Source organism: Chiroxiphia lanceolata, chromosome 2, assembly GCF_009829145.1.
Source record: "Chiroxiphia lanceolata isolate bChiLan1 chromosome 2, bChiLan1.pri, whole genome shotgun sequence".
In the NCBI taxonomy this organism is placed as follows: domain Eukaryota; kingdom Metazoa; phylum Chordata; class Aves; order Passeriformes; family Pipridae; genus Chiroxiphia; species Chiroxiphia lanceolata.
In genome coordinates this window covers 1088360-1106863 of record NC_045638.1, presented here as the reverse complement: position 1 = coordinate 1106863, position 18504 = coordinate 1088360, and the positions used below count along the sequence as shown (strand labels likewise).

General features: G+C 49.0%; 1 protein-coding gene across 2 annotated transcripts in view; it reads right to left on the bottom strand.

The window, feature by feature from the left end:
• MRPS6 (mitochondrial ribosomal protein S6) overlaps positions 1-18504 on the bottom strand; it is a 61237-nt gene that overhangs the window by 3612 nt on the left and 39121 nt on the right. For both annotated transcript variants that reach the window (XM_032680177.1, XM_032680178.1), the window contains exon 2: positions 10335-10474. In XM_032680177.1, the coding sequence (XP_032536068.1) occupies positions 10335-10474 (140 nt within the window). The remainder of the gene's footprint in view (positions 1-10334; positions 10475-18504) is intronic.

Here is an 18504-nt window from a genome sequence, read left to right as displayed (position 1 = left end):
AAGGTATTTTATCTGAGGAGACAAAACTGCAGCTTGAAAAAAACAGCAGCCGTTAGAGAGCAACGATCGCCTTCCTCGGCCAAAAAAATAAAACCCAACAAAACAACCCCAAAAACAGAGGGAAGGAAAAGAGAACCGGCGTAAAAAAATTAGTGTTTCTGCATTAAAGGAGGAGAAGAAACGAAGGGCTGCAAAAATAATAAGGAAACACAATGGACAATGCAATCCCCGGGGAGATCTGAAACCCTCTCCCCCCCCCCAGATATCCACATTTAAATCGACCCTCCCGAGGCTGGGGTTTTTTTTTTACCCCACCCTCAAACCTTAATTTCAGGCTGATGATGACCCAATACACAACTGCTTGTGTAGTAAACAAAACCAAATCCCAGGGAGACCTAAAGACAGGGAAAAATACAGGAATGCAGGAGGGAAACCACCTCATTCTTGCAGAGAGAAATGCAAAAGCATTTACACTCTCTAGGAGTCACCAGGGGAGAAATGCAGGAAAATTCCACTGATTCACTATGAGACCACAGTTATTTTTGTCCTCCTGCTTGGCTGCAAACAGAAGGATGATTTAAATGCAGGAGAGCAGGGTGGAATGTATTAAAACAATGCATTAAGTGAAAAAAAAATCATCAAATATAATATGGCCTCAAAGAAAGGAGGACGTGCCTCTGCATAGAATCGAAATTTAAAAAAAAAAGGGGGAAAAAAAGGCAGGTTTCATTTATCATTTTTATATATTCAAGCCAGAAACTGCTTGAATGAACCTTGAGTCCTAAGGACACTGAAATGTGTTGCTTTCAAATGGACAGTGTAGAACTTCAAAGAACCCGCATCAAAATTCGCTTTGGAATCCTTCTGGAATCCAACTCCGTCAGCCCAGGGAGCTGAGGGGGGAATGGCAGATGTGGTGGGCTTGGGAGAGGCCTTGTGGTCCCAAAAATGTCTTCTTCCCTCTAGGAGGTGGAAGATGTGAAGTAAAGAACATGTTCTGAGGAACACATGGAGGTGAAACGCGGAGCAGGGAAACGGGAAATCACCTGGAGCAAACCACCCCCCCCCCGGTGCTGGAACAGCTCAATATTTGTTCTCATTAAGTTCATCCTATATAAATGAAGTTGTTTTAGCGTCCCAAAGGCTCATTTTATCTTAGCACCACTCAAAGGAGGTTCTTTGCCTTTCTGCTCAACTCTTGTGGCAGCTCCTCCTCCTCAGCAGGGCACAAAGGCAAGTCCATGCTCAGGATTATCATTTGGTAGTTGGAAGGACTAGGAAACGTCTTACTTTTAGCTTTTTAGAAAAATATGTGGATGGAAATCCTTCAAAATCACCAGGACAGCACTTGGGAAGCTCCAGATCAAGCTCAAAAGCTGGGCCTTAGTGACCAGACTGTGCCACAGCAATGATGCCAATAAATCCACAGCGAGCAAGTACTTGGGGGGAAAAAACACATTTTACCATCCCCAGCCTGCAGAAATCTCATTTGCCAAATTTGAGACAGAGAATTATTAAGCTAATTAAATAATGGCAAGATATTCTCACAGAATTACTGAGGTGGAAAAGAGCTCCAAGGTCATCCAGTGCCCCCTGTGCCCGATGCTCACCTTGTCCCCCAGCCCAGAGCACTGAGTGCCAAGGCCAGGCCTTCCTGGGACACCTCCAGGGCTGGGCACTCCAAACCTCCCTGGGCAGCCCCTGCCAAGGCCTCACCACCCTTTCCAGCAGCAAATTCCTCCTCCTGTCCAACCTGAGCCTCCCCTGGCACAGCTGGAGGCCGTTCCCTCTCCTCCTGTCCCTTGTTCCCTGGCAGCAGAGCCCGACCCCCCCCGGCTCCCCCCTCCTGTCAGGGGGTTGCAGAGCCAGAAGGTCCCCCCTGAGCCTCCTTTGCTCCAGGCTGAGCCCCCCCAGCTCCCTCAGCCCCTCCTGCTGCTCCAGCCCCTTCCCCAGCTCCGTTCCCTTCCCTGCACATGCTCCAGCCCCTCCATGTCTCTCTTCCATGAGGTTCCAGACCTGGGCACAGCCCTGGAGGTCCCTCAGCAGTGCCAGCACAGGGGACAGTCCCTGCCCTGGGCTGTGCCCACATTATCCCTGATCCAGCCCAGGTTCCATTGGCCTCTTGCCCCCCTGGGCACACCCGGGCTCGTGTCCAGCCACTCTCACCAGCACCCCCAGGGCCTTTCCCACTGGGCCACTTTCCAGCCCCTCTGCCCTCAGCCTGCGGCACAGAGCTAAAAAAAAAACTAAATGAAGAAGAATTAAGAAAAAGAAAGTTAAAATTAAAAAAAAAAATAAAAATACTGTTAGACTGCAAAAGAGAGAAAAACTTCCCTGACCTATTTGGAGCCTTTGAAAACAAAGTGATGCTCAAGGGCAGCATTTGGAGTTTGGAAGATGGTGCTGAACGGGGTGAATGAAGTTCCACAGCCAGTTTTCACTGTGCTTCTGCCACTTCTCTGCTTCCTGTAAAACAGTTTCACACCCCCAAAATGGTGACTCATTCCCACCCCACCACTGTTGGAGTGGCCATCAGACTTGGTCAAGGTGCTGGCACAAGGATTTAGTGATCACAGAACGACACAGGAGCCTCCACACCACAGACTTTGCTCAGTGCCTCTGAAGAGCACCAGAATTCCAAACTGCACTTCCACAGGTAAGGTGGAGGGGAAAAAAAAAATAAAAAAAGCAACAAAACAAATATTTTACAGTTCTGCTACTTGAGGCACATCCACTCTTAAAAGTACGAGCATGTGGAGGAAAGAATTTGAAGGAAAAGTAATGGTTCAACTCATCAATGGTGAAAGCCCCATCTAGTGGAAGGAGACAATCAATTGAGCAGAAAATACTCCCAGTGTGCATAATCCACAAAGATTCCAGCTGGTTTTGTTCTCATCCGAGTGCAACACAGACCCAGAACCCCTCTTGCTGAAACAACTCAAGATGTTCTGAAATCTGAGCAGAAACAGGCTGTGCATTAACTATCAATTCCATTTGGTGCTATTAAGAAAGGAAAAGTTGCACCCCTTTAATCTGTTTTTCTTTGCTCCTCTTTGGTCTTCAATAACCATGAAAATCATCAAGAGGTTTTACCTGAGCAAAGCTAAACATGTTGGTATCTGTAGGATAAAGTCCTTTAAACTCTGCAATAGTTTGTTTTCACCGAGGGGGTGGGGAGGAGGGTTTTGTTAAAACTTGTCAACGCTCCAGAGAACAATCCTGACAGGGAACTATTATTTCAGGCTCAGGAATAAAGTCAATAAAATTGTATCCAGGTGGATGATTATCAGAGGACACTCCAGCATCTCCTGTCCACGTGGAACGTTTCATTCTGCCCCGAGCTGCTTGTTTAAAGGTAAATTGTGCAAGGGCAGTTCCTGAGCTCAGAGACTTTATGGAAAGAGGAGAAGTTTGAACATGTAACATAATTTACATGGATATGTCTCCAAAACAGTCAAATGCCTTCGTGGTGCCCAGAGATTTGTGGACTCCCCATCCCTGGAAGTGCTGAAGGCCAGGTTGGAGCAACCTGGGATAGTGGAAGGTGACCCTGCCCATGGCAGGGGGTTGGAGCTAAATGATCCTCAAGATCCCTCCCAACCCAAGCCATTCCATGATTCCATGCCTAATTACTGCAATATTCCCCTGAATAACAATCTATTGCTTCTGGATGAGGCCACTGAGGCCTCAAAAAATGAGATACTCGAGCAGGAACTTTGGCAAAGCAATGAAGTCCCACAGCACGGAATAAAGGCAAAACACAAGGTGTTCCCATGGGATGGTGAAATCATTTCAGAGCCTCAACCACCCTGGGGAGCTGGGAGGCATTTTTGGGAAGGCCAGGACAGCCACTGTGGCAGAGGGGAGGCTGGTGCTGATGGTGCTGCGGGGCCTGGAAGCCAGGCTGAGTTAATCATCCTTGGGAAAGGACCTCCTTGCCCTGCCATTCCCATGGAATCACAGGATCAAGGTTGGAAGAGACCTTCAGGATCATCCATGATCCCAGCAGCACCAGAATCACCCCTAATCCATATCCCCAAGGGCCACATCCAGACACCTCTGGAATACTCCCAGACCCAGGGACTCCACCACTTCCCTGGGACACTTATTCCAAGGCCTGACCACTCTGCAGGGAAAAATTGTTTCTGATCTCCACCCTGAACCTGCCCTGGTTCCATCACACAAGTTCAGAGCACACCTGAAACAGCAACCTGGATTTTCTGCCTCCTGGGCTCTTGTTCCTCAGCAGCCCCTGGAATTCTCCCCTGACCTCCTGCAGAAAATCTCCCCCTGGCACATGTAAAGATAAAGCTCCCAAAAATACAAATTCAGCAAGGACAAAAGTAAGACCCGAGTTTGGTTGTTGGGGAGAACAAGTGGGCTGATGAGATAACTGGGAGTGAACAGCAAAACACAAAGATTAACAGACAAAGCAAGCAAACAACAAAAGCAAACTGCCACCTTTTCAAACTCGGGTTTGAAAGGGGGGAAAAAAAAAGGAACAGCAAGGCAGTGAAAAACTGGCAAATAGAACATGGAAATTGTTGTGAACAATCAGGATTATGCAGAGTTTAGCTGGATAAATTGTAAATCAAGGAATCATGGAATGGTTTGGGTTGGAAGGGACCTGGAAGATCATCCAGTGCCACCCCCTGCCATGGGCAGGGACAGCTTCCACCAGCCCAGGTTGCTCCAAGACCAGTCCAACCTGGCCTGGGACACTTCCTATAAGTAAATAGGTAAATAACTTAATAAAATGAAGTAAATGAAATGATAAAAATGTGGGGAGAAAGGTTTAAAACCATTCCTGTTCTCCAGGGAGATTTCTAGGGGGAATCACAGACCCCCAGAACAGAGGAGAAGGGAAAGGCCAGGATGCTCCATCAATCCACAGACTCCACCAGGCTGGTGGAAATCACCCTTTCCCAACAAGGATAACAAAAACAGGAATGAAAACCACATCACAGGGGGGATAAAAAAATCACTATCAAAAAAAAAATAAATCAACAACTCTCAGATTCAAAACCCCCCAATATTCCAACCCAGCTCCACCTGGCCCCTTCCTTCTCCTCAAAACCCCCATCACAGATTCCTGCTCTGCCAAAGCTTTGAGCCCCGACCTTCCCAAAGGAAGGGGGGGGGGGGAATCCTATTTAACATTCCTTGAACGAATCCACACCTTATTTAAATGGGCCCACCTTTGTTTGTGCCAGAAAGAAGCGCCTCCCGGTACAATAATGCAATGTTTGCAATCCAAAGCCGCGGTGTTAAAAGCAGTTTAACTGCAAGTCGTTAATAACAAGTAGTGGCGAGTAAAACAAATACTTGGCACAAATCTGCTGCCCATTAGGAGAGAGGGATTTGTAATCCTTGCTCACGTGCCTGCAAAGGTGTTTCAGGGACAGGGAGATGGGCAAATAAATTAAATTTCCATACCCAACCCACGCTGGAACCCGGGTGTCCCTGTCACATTTGATTCATCTACGAGGTGAAGAGTATTTGTTATAATTTTCCTACTCCAATCCCACCTTAAAAACAAAATATTAATGTTCTGCTGTGGCAATGAACACCCTAAATACGAATTAGCAGCTAATTCAGCTTCAGTTTAAATATCAGTAAACCAGTGATTTCAAAGTTTGATACTTGAGCCACATTCACACAATTCCTGCAAGATTATTTCCATCATTACCTAAATGCAAAAGCTGCCAATATTAGGTCTCCAAAATAAAAAAAAAAAAAAAAAAAAAAAAAAGAGAGGGTGTTCTCTGTCCAAAGAGATGCATTTAAAAGACCTACATTTATTTTAACATCCGTGCTTAAATTTATTAGTAAAAAAATCAACTTCTTTTAACATGTTGCACATGCAGCACCTGCTCAGGGAGGGGAATTTCCTGAGGAGAAAAAAAAAAGTCAATTGTTTGTATGATCTGAGGTGTTTTCAAGAGAGTAAAAGTGCTCCTTCCAGTGACAGCTTTGGGCCACAATCCCCCAGGGCAGCCTTGGAAAAATCTCAGCTTTACACAGCAATTGGCAGGAAAATTCTCCTTCTCTGTCAAGTCTCTCTTGGATATCCTTAAATTTGGGACGTGCCTGTAATGCCCTGGATCTGAGAGAGATGATGCTGAGGCACCACAGGACTCAGAGGAGGGAAAAAAGCACTTTATTTAGGAGACAACTCCCCTCCCTTGGACTTCAGAATATGTATTTTCCAGTTTAATTCTTTACTGATCACCAAAATCAACCCCCAAACCTGGCTAAGTCCAGCAGGAAGCTTTGCCTCACTTAAAATCCTGGAATGGTTTGGGTTGGAAGGACCTTAAAAAGCTCATCCAGATTCAACCTCCCCTGCCACGGGCAGAGAACCTTCCACTAGAGCAGGTTGCTCAATTTAATTCCATTAATTTTCATGTAATTGCATTGATTTTCATATAATTCACCAGCCAGGAGATCCAGGGAAATAACAGGTTCAATGTACATCCCAAGTCTCCAACTATCTCTATCCTGGTGGAAAATAAACTAGTTAAAGGTCTGCTAAGAGTTACAAAACTAAATACTAAAAACAAAACTAAAATACTTTGAAGTTTATTATTATTAATATAATAATAATAATAAACTTCAAAGTATTTTAAAAACCAAGTGCACAAAAAATGAAAAAGCTTGGGAAGATTTAACACATCCCCCCCCCCCCAAGACACATGGTGTAATTTGAATTCTCAAAGAAACCCTTGAAGTTAATTCAGAAAAAGCCCAGTCTGAGGAAAAGGTGACACACTCAGTGCTGATGGACCCCTTGGACCCCTCGACAGCAATTCCCAAAAAATGGAACATCAGCAGGAGTAGAAATGGGCTGTGAAGGAGAAAAGGCTTCAGGAATTCTTAGTAAGTACAGGTGGATATTCAGCTATTTTTATCTTGAAAAGTTGTTTATTTCCTTTATAACTTTGCCCTGTTAAAAGAAAAATATAATTTTTTACAGGTCTGTGAAGTAGAACTGACTGATTTTACAAAAGTGGATCAAGGAAGTGATTTTTCACCCCCTATTGATGGCTAATGTTGAATATCCTGAGTATCTTCTTCCCCAGACCACGTAAAACCCTGGAGGGTGTTCCAGGAATCCACCTCACCTGCACACTGAGCTGGACTCTCCCCACTCCAGTGTGCATTCCTGGGTCCTGACACTGCTCCTGCTTCCCCTTGGAGGATTTTGTGTGTCTGGAATTTGAGTTCTCCAAATAAAAGTTATTTGGAGTTCTCCAAATAACTATTCCCTGCAGCCCCCTCTCTCAATCACTTCTCCCTTTCGAGAGCCCAGGAAATTTGGGGGATATCTGGGGAATATTTGGGGAATATTCAAATAAAGAGGATGCCAAGGGGTGATAAATATTTAGGGACACTGGAGCTGGGAGGTGTGAGGAGGAGCAGAGGTTGGAGGGGGCTCGGAGCAACCTGGGCTGGTGGAACTGGATGAGCTTTAAGGTCCCTCCCAACCCAGGACATTCCAAGATTCCATGATCCCCTCACACAGTGTTTATTAAGTAGTTCATCTGCTGCAGGGAATGAGCTGAGCTACTTTCCACATCCCAAAGATCCCCTGGGGAAATGGCTCCTGTTCATCCCTGCCCCATATCCTCGCAAGGCTCCTTATTTTCTTCTCCTGGCCTGGTTTCCCTGTGGAAGAACCCAAAACCTGATGCCACCCAAGCCAGAAACTGTCATCCAAAGTCTCAGCTTCAGCCCCCAAAATTAGTGGAACTTCATCCCTCTGGCTCAGCTCCCTGTTTGTACAAGGAGAGCCACACCAGCTCCTCGCTCCGAGGAAGCCCTTTGGAAAAGCTTGGAAAAGACTTGAATGTTTATAAATTGCTTCGACTCCAACAGAAGGATGAGGAAATTAGTAATTCTGTCTTGGAACAAGAATTTTTATCAGCTCCCATGTGTACACAACAAGATTTCACATCCTAAAATGCAGAGCTGGCAGGATCAAGCCCTGTTTTGAAGGACACCAGGAGCTGGAGTGCAGGACAGTCCTGGCCCAACACCAGGGCCTGGAGTAGAGGCACAGGATGTTTTGGGTTGGAAGGGATTTTAAGGATCAACCAGTGCCACCCCCTGCCATGGGCAGGGACACCTTCCACTAGCCCAGGTTGCTCCAACCTGGCCTTGGACACTTCCAGGGATCCAGGGGTAGCCACAGCTTCTCTGGGAATTCCATCCCAGCCAAGAATTCCTTCCCAGTATCCCATCTAACCCTGCTCTCTGGCAGTTGAAATCCATTCCCCCTTGTCCTGTTGCTCCAAGCCCTGGTAAAAAAAGTCCCTCTCCCTCCTTTTTAGGGGCTCCTGGAAAGGGCTCCGAGGGCTCCCTGGAGCCTTTTCTCCTCCAGGCTGAAGGAACAGGCCCGTGGTGGAGATCCCCTGCCCTCTCTCAGTGTGCTCCACCTGGCAGCTCCCAAGGAGAACCAGCAGGTCCTCTGGGGAGGCAGTGACACCCCGAGTGCCCTGGGGGAAGATGCTCCAAGAAGGGTTTAGGGTTTCCCCCCTGGAGTCACCTCAGCAGGTTTGCAGAGGTCAATAAAGCCCTCACGACCCCAGGGAGGTCAATAAAGCCATCACGACCCCAGGGAGAAGAGAAACTGGAACAGTTTATTTGGACTCACAAGTTCATTTTTAAAGGGTTCAGGGTTTACATATTTAACAGGGGTTTATGTATTCATGGTATTAAAATCGGGGGGGGGGGCAGGTCACAAGGATGAGGTTAAGGGGAAAACCCAGGTTAATGCATTTTTGGGGTCTTAGGAATTACCTCATGGGAAAAACCCTATTTTATCTTGGGGGATTTACAGGGGGGATTAGGTATTGGATGTCCATGTGCAAAGGGTTACAAGTGTGCACATGCAAGGGGGGAACAGAGTGGGTTTTAGGCAGAGGTCTGAGGAGACAGGACGTGGATTCTCTGGGCAGGGCCTGTGATAACATCGTGTAAGGAGTTTCTTTACATCCTGCTGAAGAAGGCAGGGAGACTCCCCAGAGATGAGGTCAGGGAAGAGGGGTTTTCCCAGCTTCTGTTCCCCACGGCCTTCTGCAGAGACCACTCCAATTTCTGTCTGCAGAGATGATATTTTGGAACCCAACACAGGTTGGCCGAGCTGCTCCTCACACACAGCCCGACGACAGGGACGAGGAGGAGCCTGTTGCTAATTGTTCTTTTGATTACCACAGGCACAGCAGTTGCTTAGCAACACTCCTCAGTCCTTGGGAGAGGCAGCACCGCTTCCCTCCAGGAGCAAAAGCAGAGGGTGAGACCCACGGCACCTTCCTCACAATAATTCACATTTGTTGGGCTTCCCATAAACCACACCTGGAACGTCCTGAGGTGGGGCTGGGAGAGCTGGGGGGGTTCACCTGGAGAAGAGAAGGATCCAGGGAGAGCTGAGAGCCCTTTTCAGGGCCTAAAGGGGCTCCAGGAGAGCTGGAGAGGGACTGGGGACAAGGGATGGAGGGACAGGACACAGGGAATGGCTTCAAACTGACAGAGGACAGGATTAGATGGGATATTGGGGAGAAATCCTTCCCTGTGAGGGTGGTGAGGGGCTGGAATGGAATTCCCAGAGAAGCTGTGGCTGCCCCTGGATCCCTGGAAGTGTCCAAGGCCAGGCTGGACAGGCCTTGGAGCAACCTGGGATAGTGGGAGGTGTCCCTGCCCGTGGTAGGGGGTGGCACTGGATGATCCTTAAAATCCCTCCCAAACCAAAACCATTTTGTGATTCCAGCTTTAGTCTGAGCCTACAGATAAAGCAGATGATTGTGCTGGATGAGCTTTAAAATCCCTTCCAACACAAACCATTCCAGAATTCCATGATTCCAAGGGCATCAGAAATCAAACCCAGATCGGAAGCACACCCGGGTCTCCCAGGGCACACGTGGTTATTAATAAACAGGAGAGAAAAAGAACCCTTCCTGCCAATCAGCAACAGCAGATTAACTTCAAATTTTATCAGTAAACAGCCTGAGTAGTTTGGAAAATAGTTGTGTGAAAAATGACACAGCAAAGTAATATTGTTTGTGTTGGAGAAAGGAATTCTGCAGCCCTGGGATCGGGGCTACGACAACACAGGGACTGAAAACTAACAAAAAACTGACACCACACGGAATAAATGACACAAAATACCCCAAGCAGAACACACAGAGCCACCAACAGCCACACAGCACCTCGCTGGGATCACACAGGTTCCAGGTGTACTCCCAAAAAGCACAAAAAAGACCAAATCCGAGTCATTTGTGTGGATTTTAAAGGAGCAGCAGCTGAAGGGTTTGAAGGAGACACCTCCCACTCACCATCCTCTCCTGTGGCGCTCCGAGTGCTTGGAGATCTTGTAGGGAAGAGCCCTTTCCCCCAGGTTTTCCAGCTTCCTCACCACAGCTCCTCTCTCCATGAGAGCCTCCACGGTGCGTTTCAGCACAGCTGCTGTTTCAGGCTTGAAGAGAAAGGGGAAAAAAATGGGAAATGTCCATAAATCTGGTTATTCTTGTGATGTGAGAGGAGGGACAGGAGCACTTGCTCAGCTCAGCACCAGGAGAGATGGGTCTGCAACCCGAGAGGGCAAAGTGGGAGCAGAAGCACCTCCTCCTAAGGAAGAGAATTTTTAGGGATAATTCCTTTGTGAATTATGGCAACAGGAAAGTTTCCAGAAATTTCAGCATCAGGCCCCAGCAGAGTAGGAAGCAGAAAATAGTTCATGGATGGAACTAATCTGGTGTCACTCTGGGTGAGCTTTGCACAGGTGGAAGGAAATAATAGGTGGCCAAGAACAGTTTTGGGGTCCCTGGATCATTGCTGCTCATTAGGATGGTTCACCAGGATATTTAAAGGGAACAGAGTGGGGAAAACATGGATCTGTGGTGTGATCCCAAGAGAAAAAACAGCACCATGGTCATTTGATACTGTCACTTCAGCTGCACACTTAGAGAATCATGGAATAGCCCAAGCTGGAAGGACCCACAAGGATAGCCAGTCCAAGTCCTGGCCCTGCCCAGGACACCCCAACACTCCTCCCTGTCCCTCAGAGCGTTGTCCAAACCCTCCTGGAGCTCTGGCAGCCTTGGGGCCGTGCCCACTGCCCTGGGGAGCCTGGTCAGTGCCCACCACCCCCATGGGGGAAGCACCTTGTGCTGAGATCCACCCTGAGCCTGCCCTGTCCCAGCTCCAGCCCTTCCCTGGCTCCTGTCCCTGCTCCCAGAAGTCGGAGCTGCCCCTCGGGAGGAGCTGCAGCCCCCGCTGAGCTCTGCCCTGGGGCTCCTCTGCTCCAGCTGCATCAGCCAAGTGCCCTCAGCTGCTCCTCAGTGGCCCCTCCAGGCCCTTCCCCATCCCCCTGTCCCTCCTCTGGGTGCTCTCCAACAGCTTTAGATCCTTTTTATATTCTGGTACCCAAAATACCCTCAGAACTCGAGGTGAGGCCACCCCAGTGCAGGGCAGAGCAGGACAATCCCCTCCCTCAGTGCTGTGCCTGATGCCCCCCAGGACACACTTGGCCAACATGGCACAGCTGATTCATGTTCCATTTGGCCCCTTGGCTAAATCCCTGCATCCCCCTCCTTTCTCCCAGCCAACATCCACACCTTTGGAAGATCTCAGAAGCCAGCACGCAGCAATTAGTCCAGCATGCAGAGATTTCACTCCTTAGAAAAACAAGTTTGAGGGACAGGCAGCCAAAAAACACGGAGGAGAAAACAGCTGCAGCGTTCTGTGGCTCGCTGGGTGGCAGAGCTTTGCTGAGCACTGAATCACTGGGGTACTGACACCCAACAACATCCAGGAGAACGTGCACAAAGCACAAGGGAAATGTTTGGAAAACAACTGCAAGGCTGACACACTCTCAGCAACAAGAAGTATTTTAAGAATCACAGAATCACAGAATCAGCTGGGTTGGAAGGGACCTCCAAGATCATCAAGTCCAACCCTTGATCCAACCCCACCGTGGTTCCCAGCCCATGGCACTGATGCCACATCCAGTCTGTCCTTAAAAACCTCCAGGGAGGGAAAATCCACCACTTCCCTGGGCAGCCCATTCCAATGGCTGAGCACCCTCTCTGTATAGAAATTCTTTCTAATCTCCAACCTAAACCTCCCCTGGCACAGCTCCAGACCCAGCCCTCTTGTCTTGCTGATGGTTGCCTGGGAAAAGAGACCAACCCCCCCCTGGCTCCCCCCTCCTGTCAGGGAGTTGCAGAGAGTGAGGAGGTCTCCCCTGAGCCTCCTCTTCTCCAGGTTGAACAGCCCCAGCTCCCTCAGCCTCTCCTCACAGCACTTGTGCTCCAGTCCCTTCCCCAGCCTCGTTGCTCTTCTCTGGACCTGCTCCAGGACCTCAAAAACGGGTCTCCTTCAGAGAACGGAAGATAAACGGGTGTCCAAGCGAAGCCAACCAGAAGGTACAGCCTGGTCCTGCTCTCCTGGCAGCATTTCACAGCAGGACACAACCCCAAGTCTACCTGCCTGCAAGGTGGCACCAGCTGGGAATGGAAAAAGAATGAAGGAGCTGATTTGCAGCTGTATTCAGATTTTATTAGATCAGACCAACATCACCATCTCTTCTCAGTCAGGAGAAAACTCGTGTGAGTCTTCAGTCACCCCGTGCATAAGATGACTCAAAATTGGGTTCCTAAGTCTGAGTGTAAACCACAGAATCATGAAGGCTGGGAGAGACCTTCAGGATCATCCAGTGCCACCCTCACCCAGCACCACCACCATCACCCCTAATCCATGTCCCCAAGGGCCACATCCAGACACCTCTGGGACACTCCCAGACACAGGGACTCCACCACCTCCCTGGGACACTTATTCCAAGGCCTCATCACTCTTCCACCGAAAGTATTTTTTCTAATATCTAATTTGGACCTGCCCTGGTGCAATTTAAGGTTATTTCCTCTCATCCTTTCCCTTGGGATGTGGCAGAAGAGCCAAACTCCCCCTCACAACCTCCTGTCAGGGAGTTGGAGAGATCCACGAGGTCCCCCCTGACAAATCCTCCTTAACCACCCTGCAGATTTAAATTAAATATTACTGGGTAACCTCACTCCTCTACATCCCTCAAAGCCCAAATGACACACAAGCTTTTTGTCTCCTTTTTCCATCCCCTTGGATCAGCACATTCCCTGAGTGGCTCCAAGTCCAACGTGCTGTGCAGTTTCCAGGCACAACGAAGCCTAAGATTCAAACCCCGTGTATTTAAAAAAAACACAAAAGCAAACAAAAAGAACAAGAAAAAGAAAGCCACAGATTTTTCCATTCGGGATTGTAAAATATTACACATTTTTGCAACCTTCCCCACTTCGAAAACACAAACTAATTGTTGGGTTTGAAAGCTTGTCACCGTAATCCCTCCCATTCTGCCTCTCCAAAAAATGCCCTGGTTTATCAGAGCTTGCCTAAAGCCATCAACCCAACTATAAATAGGCCTCTCCTAACCCAAATACCCACAGACACAGGTTCCTTGGTTTGCCTCAGAGCCAGACCAGCTGAGGACGTAGGAAATGGCCTTGCCTGGCTCCCAACCCACGAGCCACAACATTTTTTCCTGAAGAGCCAGCACTAATTCCAGCACCACAGATGTGGGGAGGCAAAGATGGGGGAGAGAGAAGGGGAGAAACTGGAAGCTGGTGCCAGGATGTTCGTGCTGGAGAGCAGGAAGAGCTCACAAGAGCATGAAAGCCCTGGTTGGTAATTCCAGCTCTGCCTCCAGAGTCAAACCAGAGCCCTCTCAACTGGTTTCACCCTTGGTGAACTTGGTGAACTCTGTCAGGGAACTGGGTTCACTTCAGTCAGCCAGGAGTTCTCAGAAAGGTCCAGAATCCCAGGATGGGTCAGGTTGGAAGGGCCCCCAGAGGGTCATCTGCTCCAGCAGGGCCATCCCAGAGCACACGGCACAGGATGGGTCTGGAATATCCCCAGGGAGGAGACTCCACACCCTCTGGACAATCTGTTCAGGGCTGGGTCACTGCCCAGCAAAAAAGTTCTTCCTCCTGTCCAGGTGGAACTTCCTGGGCATCAGTTCCTGCCCGTTCCTCCTGTGCCATTGCTGGGCCCCTCCAGCAGAGCCTGCTCCATCCTCTGCCCCCTCCCTGCAGCCCCTACAGACCCAGGGGGGGTCTCCTGGAAGAACTGACCCAAGGACTGTTTCTACAGATCAAAATTCCCCCCCTTTGCTCCCACATATCTAAACTTCCAGCTGCCCAGAAGAAACACGGTCACTCCACCATTCCCACCAAGTCACACCTGCCCAGGTGTCACCCCAACCACAGGGGACTGCCAGGCCCTGACACTCCTTCAAACCCCTGGCTGGGCCCACCTCCAATCCTGGGGGCAGTTCTGGAACCTCATGGAGGAGAGACATGGAGGGGCTGGAGCGTGTGCAGGGAAGGGAACGGAGCTGGGAAGGGGCTGGAGCAGCAGGAGGGGCTGAGGGAGCTGGGGGGGCTCAGCCTGGAGCAAAGGAGGCTCAGGGGGGACCTTCTGGCTCTGCAACCCCCTGACAGGAGGGGGGAGCCGGGGGGGGTCGGGCTCTGCTGCCACATCCAAGGGAAAGGAGGAGAGGAAATAACCTCAAATTGCCCCAGGGCAGGTTCAGATCAGGGATTAGAAACAGTTTTTCCCTGCAGGAGTGGTCAGGCCTTGCAATAAGTGTCCCAGGGAGGTGGTGGAGTCCCTGTGTCTGGGAATGTCTCAGAGGTGTCTGGATGTGGCCCTTGGGGATGCAGATTAGGGGTGAGTGATCCTGGTGGTGCTGGGGTGGGACTGGATGATCCTGGAGGTCACACAGAACTCATGTGGCAACCAGGAAATCAGTTAAAGACAGGGAACAGGGAAAAAAAAACACCAGGAGAGCTCTGATGGCAAAGTGTCTTCAGGCATGAACTCATCAACCATGAAGGTGCAAAGAACAGCTCAGGGACAAACCAGGAACAGGGCAAGGGCTGGAAATGAAGCTGTTGGGATGCTGATGCCTCCTAAAAACCAAGGAGCCACCCCCCCAGTGCTGAGGGGAAAGAACCAGAGCCACGGGAAAGGACTCAACTTCCATCTCAGGGGGAGAGCACAGCAAGTGCAAGGGATGGAAAAAACAGATCTGGCCAAGAAAGCAGCTTTCTCAAGGCACCAGAGCTCCCCCAAGAAGTCTTAAGAGAAAGAAAGGGAAGTGGACACCAAATACTTAATTTTAGGGCTCAAGTTCTGGCCACTCGCTCAGTTCAACAGGAAGCATTTAAAGTCAGCAGGTACATCTCAAATTAGGAACAGAAATAAGCCCATCCTAATTAGCTCAATCATCCCTTCAAGGCAGTAACAGTAAGAGAAAATTATGTCTTCTTTTTTTTTTTTGGTTGTTCAACAGTTACAAAGCTTGTCCTGAGATTATTTACTGAGGGGGAAATCAAAGAATGCAAAATCTACGTTGAGAAGAAAGTGCAATTCAAAAGCAGCAAAACTAAGGGGGAAAAAACCCAACTCCTTGCTGTCATTTCCTACTTAATAAAACATTAGAAACTGATCAGTGAAAATGATTAAAAATCCAAACATGGATTGGTGAACGAGCCAAGAAAATCACTGGCACCAGAAAAGGCTTTGCCATGAGAAACAAGGGGAAGGTGGAACGAGCCACTTAATTGTCACACCCTGTTTTGGTACCCAAGGAGACATGGAACAATAAGATTATATGATAAAGAATGGTCAGCAAAGAAGAAATTAGTGCTAATATTAAAGAGCATAGCCAGGTACGTAACTCAGCCGATGGTAGGGTTGGGGTTTTATCTGCCTGGGGAAGGAGCCTGAGCTGAGTAATCCAAAATTGCAAAGCTGCAATTACTGTGAAAGCATAAACAAGCCAGAAGAGCAGCTCTAGGGAGGGTCCAACCACTGCAGGAGAGAGAGGAGAGATCCACACACAGATAAAGGTGGGTATGGAGCAAACGAGATGTGGGAGCTGAGCTGCACCCCGGAAAAACGGGCTGGGATCCACCAGGAAACCCAGCCCCAAAAACAGGAGGGCTCCCAACTCCTGCCTGGAATGGCAGAGCTGGGAGGGATCACAGGAGGTTTGGGTTGGAAGGGATTTTAAGGATCATCCAGTGCCACCCCTACCATGGGCAGGGACACCTTCCACCAGCCCAGGTTGCTCCAAGCCCCTGGGAGTCCAGCCTGGCCTGGGACACTTCCAGGGATCCAGGGGCAGCCACAGCTTCTCTGGGAATTCCATCCCAGCCCCTCACCACCCTCACAGGGAAGGATTTCTCCCCAGTATCCCATCCCACCCTTCCCTCTGGCAGTGGGAAGCCATTCCCTGTGTCCTGTCCCTCCATCCCTTGTCCCCAGTCCCTCTCCAGCTCTCCTGGAGCCCCTTTAGGCCCTGGAAAGGGCTCTGAGGTGTCCCTGGATCCTTTTCTTCTGCAGACTGGACATTTCCCAGCTTGTCTCCAGCCCTTGAATCATCTCCATGGCCTCCTCTGGACCCACTCCTAATGGATCCACCTCTTTCTTGCGTTGGGGTTTCCAGGGCTGGATCAATTCAGGGAAAGCTGGACATGGGGCAGGGACAGAGAGGGTTCTTTAACTCCAACAGCACCATTTTGCCCAAGGTAGGATAAGGAACAACTGGGAAACCCCCACATCTCCTGCCCATGCCCCCATTTTGTGTCTCCATCCAACACTGACTGGACACAAAGGCAGGAGACTGTTCCAGAAACTCATTTGGGAATAGTGAGAAAAATCACAGCAGGCAAAGCCACCAAAAATAGGTTTGGGGGGAAGTGATCAAAACTGACTCAGTCTGAATTAAAAATAACAGCCCATGCCCAAAACAGACCTTTAATGAGCATTTTGATGGGGTGTAAGCCCAGGAACCAGCAACTTCACCTGAGGGGAACAGGACACCTGGGCACCTGGATGCAGAGGAAGCAGCAACTTTTCAAGTCAAAGCCATGCCAGTGTCTCTCCTGTCCCCAAATCCACCTTCTTTCCCCTCAAAGAATCTGAATTCTACGATGTATCTTTTTTATTTTTAACTCAACATTTAAGATCAAAGGAAAAATACAGAAGAAACTGAGCCAAAAATCCAAGTCCCCTCGAAATACCAAGTCACAGTTAAATTAACACATCAGCCTCAGCACTGAACTTTGCTGGATTTAACTCATTTTAGAGAGCTGAGAGTCTTGATAGTTTCTAAGAAGGGGTCTTTTAAGTGTGAGATTAACAGCAACCCAATCCATCGAGATTCAGGACAGTTTCAAGGGTTTATCACTAGAAATAATTCAAGTATGACTGGCCACAAATTCATGGAATCACAAAATGGTTTGGGTTGGGAGGGACCTTAAAGATCATCTCATTCCACCCCCTGCCATGGAAAGGGACACCTTCCACCAGCCCAGGCTGCTCCAAGGCCCATCCCAGCCTGGCCTTGGACACTTCCAGGGATCCAGGGGCAGCCACAGCTTCTCTGGGCAGAATCAACTCAGAATCCATTAAACCCCTTCCTTAAAGCTCCAGTTGGAAACTTAAAACTCTTCTTCCAACCAGAATAAATTATACTGTGGACTTCAATGGTCTCCAAATATCTATTACATACATGTAAAATATAATATAAAATATAATATGGACTCCTGATCTCCAAATCCTGCTTATCAGAAACTTGCTAAGACCAAGTTTATCAGAAACCAGAAGTTGTGTTCCTCTCGCGACTTCAGATGTGAACAGACTTCATCGAGTTTAATTTATATATTTGTTAAGCTTAAGTAATTAAGAGTGGAAAAGACCCCCCAGTCCCAAACAAAAAGATGTGGAGGGAGTTATTTTCCACCACTCTTTTCTCCCTGGCCTTTGAAATGCACACACGGACACCCCTCCCTGGAAAACCTCTCCCTGAGGACACTGGGAGGGGACACACAGTTGCAATTTGCCAATTCAGGGCATCAATTCCTCTCCCCAAAGCGACAACCTGCCAGTTTTTAGACACCCTGAACTTTTGATGACTTCTTTTTCCCCCACAGGGAATAGAATCATGGAATGTCCTGAGTTGGAAGGAATCCCAAGGATCATCCAGTCCGAGCCCTGGCCCTGCCCAGGACACCCCAACATCCCTGAGAGCGTTGTCCAAACGCTCCTGGAGCTCTGGGGGAAGAACCTTCTCCCAAAATCCAACCCAGAACATGTGTGCAGGCAGCTCCCAATGGGCAGAGGTTCTCCCAGTACAGTTGCTTTGGGAATGTCATGGTTTAACCCTGAGCAGCAGGGAAGCCCCACACGGCCACTCCCTCCCTCCCCCAGTGGGACTGGGGGAGAAAATCCCATGAGGAGAACGAGAGAAGGAATGGGTTGAAATACTGACACTTTAATGGGTGAAGCAAAAGCCCCACAAAGCAAACCAAGGAATTCCTTCCCCACTTCCCAGGGGCATCCCGGCAGAGCAGGGCCCCAGCACGGGGAACAGCGACTCGGGAAGGCAAACACCATCACTGTAAACGT